Source organism: Syngnathus floridae, chromosome 21 (assembly GCF_059516105.1).
Source record: "Syngnathus floridae isolate MCC-2025c chromosome 21, RoL_Sflo_1.0, whole genome shotgun sequence".
Lineage (NCBI taxonomy): Eukaryota > Metazoa > Chordata > Actinopteri > Syngnathiformes > Syngnathidae > Syngnathus > Syngnathus floridae.
In genome coordinates this window covers 6,890,640-6,898,711 of record NC_142433.1, presented here as the reverse complement: position 1 = coordinate 6,898,711, position 8,072 = coordinate 6,890,640, and the positions used below count along the sequence as shown (strand labels likewise).

The window sequence follows — 8,072 nt, the reverse complement described above, 5'->3', positions numbered from 1 at the left end:
GCTCATACTACCTGCAGCCGTGGATATGGTCTCCGTCATGCTGCCTCATTTCGAGCACAAATTGTTTTGTTCATTTTTGTTTTGTAGGTTAAAATGTTTTATATATTGTGCTCCTGAGTTAATGTTGCTGATTACTTTGAATTGAATATTATTTATTGCTGTTATTTAATTTATATTTAATGATGTATGTTTATTATTATTTTATTGTATTTTTTCCAGCACAAAATGGCAGTTGGTCAAGAATGTTTATAGTTTAAATAATCATAATTTATTTTTAATTTCAAGCAGTGATGCACATTGAATCTGTTCTGTTACAGACTAAAAAACAGTGTTATTAATAGTTATTCTTTATTGTAAGTTGATCTTTCTTTTTTATTTCTACTTTGTTTTCTTTAGTGTTAATAAGGGGGGGGGGCGAAATGTTTTCTTCTCCCTAGGTATAGCGTAAAGTCTGTTCATTATGGCGTTGAGAGAGCATGCATGTTTGCGTACCATGAACAAACTGCTTTTATGTGATTGGCCTTTTGATTAGTGCGCGCGGCTGCTGCTGTTCATTCCTTTGCCGACTTTGCATTTCGACTTTTTTCTCTCATTCGGTACAACGGAATGTTTTGGTAGGAGCACGTTTGCAAAACGTGAGTGTCTTTGAGTCGAACGTCATAGGCTAACAGAAGTGTCCGTTTAGAAGTGGTTGCAAACTTGAACTTTATTGGTGCCTCACCACTGTCAACCAAAAACGCGCCTTCCTATTGGTGAAATCATCTGCAAATGCACCGCCTTCACGTCGCCGATTGGCGGCTCGGCCCGTCTATCTTCTGTGATCTCAGCTGCCTTCCGACGAATGAGCAAAAGGTGGGCGGAGCTTCGCAGGAGGACATTTCCTCGTTGCTTTCAAGCAGGTTAGCGTTTCGAAACTAGCGGCTTCGAGAAAGAGAAGGCCAGCAAAGTGTGGCCTTGGCGAGTGTCAAGATGAAAAGGCTGTCAAAGGTCTAGACCAGCTGATATGAACGAAAAGGGGCGCGCCCATAACAAAGTGGAACGAAGTCTCGTGAAATAATCGAGCCGAAGCTGGTGCTGCTGCTTGTGGGGCGATGAGCCTGGACGTGTTGTGCGATTCGGATGTCGGGCGATTCTTTGCCGACAATCTGCTAACCAGCGAAGATTGGGGTGAGCCGCTTGCTACGATTTGCTATTGGATGCCTCCCTTTTGTCCCGCATCAATTTGGGTTATCTCACACCACCCCCGTCCCCGATTCATTTCCGTCGACGTCATAACACTTGTCTTGAACGCGGCCCTTACGTGACGTCACGTGTGTGTTGCACGCGGCCTCGTGCTTCCTGCTCCAGTCCGGATACGAGGCTTTTTTTTTTTTTTAATAAGAGTCGTTACGAAATAAACAACAATGTATGCCGAGCGACCAGGCCATGTACATACACAATTTAAAAACAAAGATGACCTACAGAATAGAATTCAGTGGTGATTTAAGTGGCAGTTTGTGTAAAAGCCAACATATCAAGCGGACCCCAGCTGAGCCTGCCCACAAAGAGCCCAATCCTGCAAAGAATTGCATTGAAATTGTTTTATTTAATTAACGCCCAAAATTCTTGAATAAGATTTAATGGCAAAGTCTGTTCATCACAAATTACGGGTGTTGCCCCTCCCCCAAGAAAAATTAAATAAACGAAATCCGTCAGGTGCCAATTTGTGAATATGTGGGGGTCCCCAGTATATATCTTGAAAACTGTTTCAAAAGGTGGGCTTGTTTTTTAAATGAGTGTGTGGTGTCTGTGTTAGATGCATGTTTGTATCGCTGTGATGGCGTGGAGGACGGCGACGAGCATCTTGGTCTGGCGTCCGAGTACGACACTTTGGTATGTCGCCGGTCTTACCGGCTGCGTGACCTTCAATACACATACTCACGTTCATACACGGTGTGTGACTTCCTGTTCTCTTTTCCCTGCGCTAGCTGGATGATGAGCTGACGCCGAATGGCAAGGCACCTTCGTTTCCGTGGCAGCGTTTGCACGACAACCCGCTTGCAGGTGAGGAACCTTCTTGCCTGCCACTTCTATGCGTAATTGATACGTGTGATGTTAAAAAAGAAATATTTGTGGCAGGTGGTGCCATGGCGTGCAGCAACGTCCAAAGTGACAGAGATGAGCCCATGGAGCTCCGTAAGTTGTTTCGGATCGTTGTTGCAAATGTCACAGCAACGCCTGGTTGACTGTTGTCACGGCAGTGCAAATTTGACAGCTTGGGTTGCCTCGGTAATGCCCCCCCCAACAGACTTTGTCCGTCACAGCGAGGCCTTTGTTGTCGTGGCGACTCGTGTTTATGGCTCTGGCCTTCCTTGGTGACCATGACAACGCGTGTGCGCGCAGTGTTTCAGGTGAAAGCCGAACCGGCGTCCCCCGCGTCCTCCAGTGAGGCAGAGTGGTCGTCTCCTGCGCTAGCAGTGCCTGTGTTGGCACCAGCGGTGCCTGCAGATCCTCCGCCGGTGGGTGCGACAACCTTTGGCAGGCTGTCTGACTGTCTCTCCGTCCGTCTCACTCGCCCTTGTTTTCCTGCAGGTTCCTGTGAAAGGTGAAAACCCGCCCACGCCTCCCTACGCGTTTGGAGACGTGATGTCCCCCCCGACAGAGGCCGGCGAGCCGGCCGTGGCGGCGACCATTGTGACAGCTAAGGCAGCGGTGGGGTCGCGGACGACGGCGCGGCTTCCCGCTGTGGTGCCGTCCATCCAAACGCCGGCAACAGGTGCTTTTGATGATGTCATCCGGCAAACGGGGACAATTAAAAATCCAGAAAACGTGACAAGTTGTTAGGTTGGGAGAAACAAAAAAGTTCCCTTTTTTGCTTGCTTTGGCTCAGCGATACCGCAACCGCGGCTCCTATCAATGGCATCTCAAAGCTCTGGAAAGGCCAAAGAATGCAAGCGAATCCAATTCGAGGGACGGCAGCAAACCTACAGTCACTCAAAGATGCCGATTCCATGCGGGTTTCCATTGGTTGCGTGCCATATGATTCAAGAATACAATCTCTTTCGAGTGCCAGCAAAGCGAGTGCAATCGGGACGTCTTGAGGGTCGCCAAGGTGGCCGTCTTTCATACGGACTCTTCCTCTGCCTCCTCAGTGGTTCCGGCGCTGAAGACGGCCATCCTGGCCTCCAGACCCCCCATTCAGCCTCGTCCCCTGTGCCTGGCTGCCCTACCTGTCCCTCGGACACCCACCAAGACCCTCCTCCTGCGTGGTCTTCCCGCCATGGAACCCGGTGAGACTATTGCAGACAACCAAAAAAGGCGCGCCAACTGACAACACGGGTTGTCTCGGAGTGGCGCAGACACCAGGCCGCGCGGTCGGTCGATGCCCCAACGATGGGCGCCGACGCACTTATCGAGGTTACATTTGGTTGCACGAGCAATTAGAAAGGCTGGGTGTTGTGAGGGCAAAGTTTGCACACTCGTGAAAAGGACACGAAACGCGCCCAGCGGTTCCAAATCCAGCCCAAATTGATGGGGAAGTCCCGGTTGTGCTTGCAACATATTTCTAGTGGTTTGCCTGACGCCCGCCCCCGCCACAGTCAAGATGGAGCCTGCCGCCACCACCACCAAGCCCATCGTCCCGGCGACTGCCGCCTTGCCCAGCAATGGCTGCAACGATGTTGACGTGAGTGGCGCCAAATAATCCTGGGAAGACTGGGGCCACACTGTGGATAAACAGGCCATCCTGTTGTGGCGGTGTCGCAGATGAAAGTTCTGAAGCGACAGCAGAGGATGATCAAGAACCGCGAGTCGGCCTGTCAGTCACGCAAGAAGAAGAAGGAGTACGTGCACAACCTGGAGCTTCAGCTGAAGGAGGCGCAACAGGAGAACCAGCGGCTCCGCCGCGAGAACCAGCAGCTGCGGGAAAGGCTGGAGGCCGGCCAGGTACGCCGCCACTTCCCCCAAGCCAGGAAAGGGGCAAGGACTAACGCAAGTTGCCATTCGTGTGTGTGGCGCAGGGCGGTGAGTCTCCCGGCAGCAGACGAGCCGTCTGCGTCATGGCGATCCTTCTCTTCATGACATTCAGCTTTGGGCCAGCCAGGTAATGCAGGAGCTAATGTTGCCTTGCCGATGCACTCCATCCAAATCTTGAATGCATCGGGGGGGTTTTTTGCCACTTGGTTGGCTGCCATCAATTCAAAGTTTGTCCCACAGTATCTTGGACAGGAGGCGGACGGCGGGCTTTGGGGACGGCGCCAGGTCGTTTACGGGTCGGCGGCTCCTGGAGATGCAACCGGCAACGCAGCCGGCTCCTCACCCAGAAGTCGCCGCCGCGGATGACGATGGGGAAACGGAAACGTTTGCGACGGAATCTTTTCCGTTCAGGTGACGCTTGACACCCACCCCTCCAACACACACAATGCTAATGCCACACGTCCAACTTTGACTTTGCAGGAACACTAGCTCAGTTTTCGGTGTGGCCAAAGAGAGCAACCTGCTGCAGCGCCTGGAACAATACTTCAGCCACGCCCACTGTCCGCAGTTCAACCGCTCAGAGTCGCTAAGGTTAGCCACGCCCACTACCCGCAGTTCAGAGTTGCTAAGGTTGAACAGCGCATCCCGTGGAGAAGGGCAGCCGACTTTCGAGCCCTTCTGCGGGAATATTGTACGAGTTGCACTGCCACGGGTTAGGGCCACGCCAGGACACGGTCAAGTTTGTGCGGCCTCCGTTGGGTTAAATGTTGTTTTGCTTTGGTCGCAGGTTGGCGGCCGAACTTCGCGGTTGGGTTCAGCGGCATCAGATCAATCACAAGAAGTCTGGCGGGAAAGCCAAGATGGCCAAGAAGGCCAAGATGGCTCAGGTGGGTGACTTTGTGCCGGACGCCGACAGGTGAACACATGACATCTGACGTACGTGCGTGCACAGCAGCAGCGGGCCCAGCTGAGGAAGGCCAACGTGTCCCGATACCTGCCCATCCAGACGCACCGCTCCATCCAGAGGTAGGAAGACGAGCCACCCTCTAGTTTGCTCGTTGACCTTTGATCCCCCCTACCCTCCCTCCCAGTCAACTACAGGTGCTTCCTGGGCCCGAGGTGACCTACGGCGACTTCCTGGATGCCATCGACCGACGTGAGGACACCTTCTACGTGGTGTCCTTCAGACGGGTGGGTGGCCCCTGGCCCGCAGCCCAGCCCACCGTCCGGCCCGCCCACTTTTTCACCTCTGTTGATGGCTTGTGCCCACAGGACCACCTGCTGCTGCCTGCCATCAGCCACAACAAGACACGGCGGCCCAAGATGTCGCTCGTCATGCCCGCCATGTCCGTTAACGGTAAGCGCATCCGTAATGTTGCGCTTTCCATCAGCGAGCGTTGGCTTCGGCAAGAAATGACTCCAAATGACAATGCATGTCAAAATACATATTGCGCACAAGTTTTTATCAATTTAACTTGACACCTTTGGCGCACTCAAAGCCAACTCTGTTACCTTCCTGCTTCAAATTCTCTCGAATGGCTTTGACGATAACTCGTGTGCCCGTTGACTGTCCTCCTCTTTGCCCCGCCCTCTCTAGAGAGCGTGTACAACGCGTCGCACGGCTATGAACTTATGATGCAGGTGGACTGCGAGGTAATGAACACCCGCACCGTCCCCATCAAGTCGTCCACCGTCCCCCCGTCGCTGCGGGACCCGCCCCCGACGTCCCAGCCGCACACCAACCACTCGGCTCTGCGAGATCGCCAGCAGCATCAGCCGTCATCGCCGCGCCCCCGTACCCGCTCCCAATATTTTCTCACCCAGTCGGAGGGCGTGTGAAAAGCGTTGCGTCGGCAGCAAGTGCCGGTGCTTCTTTTTCTACTTGTATTTAAGATTTGTACATAGTGACGTGTAAATATGACTTTTATGTTTGGCATTTTGACCTTTGAAAGTTTCAATTGTTTTCGAGGGGCATCCCGCGTTTGGCGCCCATATCGCCTTGTCTGCTCATCACTTTCTGTTTTACCCATGGTTGAATTAAAGCTTGAGCGACCTCTGCTGGTCTCCTTGGGTCTTCTTGGCACCAGAAAGGTGCTCGAAGGTTTGGGGATGTGATGTTTATATTGGATTGATTTTTCCTGCCACTTCGTTGTTACTTGAAATTTGAAAGTGGTAATTATGGAATCCTTGTATTACGTGCGGCATTGCCGTGACATTAAGTGCATAGTGATAGTCACTGCCATGAGCTGTGAAGTGTCATGTCCAACAAACCCAAAATTCCAAGCTGCACCTTTCAAGCGAGGTTGCAGGTTCTGACATTGTAGGCGGCCTCGCTGAAACAAGCAGCTAACTTTCAATGATAATTTCATGTTTAGCTTCTTTCTGCTTGTTAATTAGTTTACAGTTGATGGTGTCCCCCGCCAACTCCCCAGCTCCAGCCCGCCCCTCGTGAGGAACAGAGCTCCAGAAAATGAATGGATGGACAGAAGGACGGACTTCAATGTTCCTAATTCCTTTCGAACATCATAGTACGATTCCTCCCCGAATATTGAACGTTATCTTGTCAGAGCCATTTGTGTAAAAAAAAAAGAAATGGCAGTTGGAGCACTGTGAAATGATCAGTGCCAGCGGATTAATTAAAAAGTCCAAGAGCTGTATCAACATACAAAATGTTTCAAATGTATGCAGGTCCTTTGCAGTGATCAAGGAATGAGACAAAATTAGTCCTAAGCAAGTAAGGGAAAGGCCACAGCCAAGCAAGGACATCTGGAAGGACAAAGCTTGGGCGTCTTGGAAACTCTTTAGTGCCCCCCGAGCACGTTAATGAGCTGCCGTCTGGTTCCCGGCACCAATCAAGCGTTTAATTAGGCCTGCAAGTGCTCACTTGGAGGCAGCGCACACCATACTGGATCAAAAGGCTCATTGGCGTGCGTCAGCGGGCCTGCGGGCCACGCCCACCGCTGCCCTTGCGCGGTGGTGGGCCTTTAAAAGGGTCACCGTGTCCAAACTAGAAAACGCCGCCGCCGCTGCGCCAGGCAAAGTCGCTCAAGGTAAGCAAACTGAGCAAGGTGTCCACGTTGCGTAGCTCTGCCTTTCTGATGTTTCCCAGACATGCAGTCCGGTCGCCCCGGATTCCACCGTGGTGGGTGGATGACTGACACGGCCATCCAGGGGAGCAAAGACCAAAAAAAGGGCAACTTGTGGAAATTACGTGTTTGCGGCTTCAAAATGAGCAGGGCAATTATGCTATGGGGCAAAAAGGTGACGACCGTGTAGAAGTGATGGTTTTTAGCTTGAACAGGATTCGTTGCTCTCGGTGCATCTCAAGAAATGTAGCAATTCGAGCTTGCACTGGAATTTGCAGTTTTATTGCCATGCACCTTTACTGGACTTGACTTGTTGATTCGCTGCATGGCTGTGTTTGTTTTGCTTTTGGAGGTGAGGATGTCTCACTGGCCAATGTCCCGCTTTGTGTGCGTGCGCACGTTTCAGATGAAGGGGCACGTGTATCCCGGAGGCTCCCAGCTGGCCCTCCTGTCCCTGACCCTCCTGCTACCGCCACCCCCCACCGTCACACCACACCCCCGATCTGAGCCGCCCTCCGTGGGGTTCCTGCGGCTGCGCTCGGCGTCCTTCGAGCTCTCCTCTTCTTCCGTGGAGCTTCCTTCTTCTTCTTCCATCTCTGAGCCGTGGCGGGCTTGGCCCGGAGAAGACCCGCAGATCCAGAGGCGGGCGAGGGAGAACGGTGGCGAGGAACGCGGCAACCCATCTGGCGAGGCCCTCACCTCCATCCTGGGCGGGCTCTTGAGCGTCGGCCGAGAGAAAGGCGGCTTTGGCTTTCGCTTTGGCAGGAATTCTCGGGCCCGAGGCCGCGGACCCTGACACGACCCAAGTGGGTCACAATATGTGTCAATACGCCACTATTAAACGCATCAAATGTGTCATGTGAACAGCTGTTCCTATTCATTGCTCGACATCTTGTGCTTGTGTCGAATCTCAGCTTTTGGTCTTTATAGTTACTAAACAAAGCGAATCTTCAGAGGGTGTCTCCAGCAAAAGTGGGCGAGCCAAAGGAAGCCCTATTTTAAAGTGTGTATGTCCCAAAAGATCACGTGACT

At 52.3% G+C, this 8,072-nt stretch overlaps 2 protein-coding genes across 3 annotated transcripts; both read left to right on the top strand.

Moving 5' to 3' along the window:
- Positions 1–844: 844 nt before the first annotated feature.
- On the top strand, positions 845–6,011 carry atf6b (activating transcription factor 6 beta). 2 transcript variants are annotated; one of them, XM_088365576.1, is made up of 17 exons: positions 845–1,167; positions 1,796–1,872; positions 1,968–2,043; positions 2,119–2,175; positions 2,383–2,498; positions 2,572–2,755; positions 3,132–3,269; positions 3,549–3,664; positions 3,745–3,924; positions 3,999–4,081; positions 4,195–4,365; positions 4,435–4,545; positions 4,742–4,841; positions 4,910–4,980; positions 5,046–5,145; positions 5,227–5,311; positions 5,552–6,011. In XM_088365576.1, exons 1-17 carry the CDS (start codon positions 1,092–1,094, stop codon positions 5,791–5,793), a joined length of 1,983 nt encoding a protein of 660 aa, XP_088221702.1. In that variant the 5' UTR covers positions 845–1,091; the 3' UTR covers positions 5,794–6,011. The 2 variants fall into 2 exon arrangements, with proteins under 2 accessions (XP_088221702.1, XP_088221701.1); XM_088365575.1 differs by having other exon boundaries at positions 4,907–4,980.
- A 156-nt stretch (positions 6,012–6,167) lies between these two features.
- Positions 6,168–7,889, top strand: qrfp (pyroglutamylated RFamide peptide). The gene is made up of 2 exons (XM_088365590.1): positions 6,168–7,004; positions 7,447–7,889. Exon 2 carries the CDS (start codon positions 7,447–7,449, stop codon positions 7,834–7,836), a length of 390 nt encoding a protein of 129 aa, XP_088221716.1. The 5' UTR covers positions 6,168–7,004; the 3' UTR covers positions 7,837–7,889.
- The last annotated feature ends 183 nt before the right edge of the window (positions 7,890–8,072 follow it).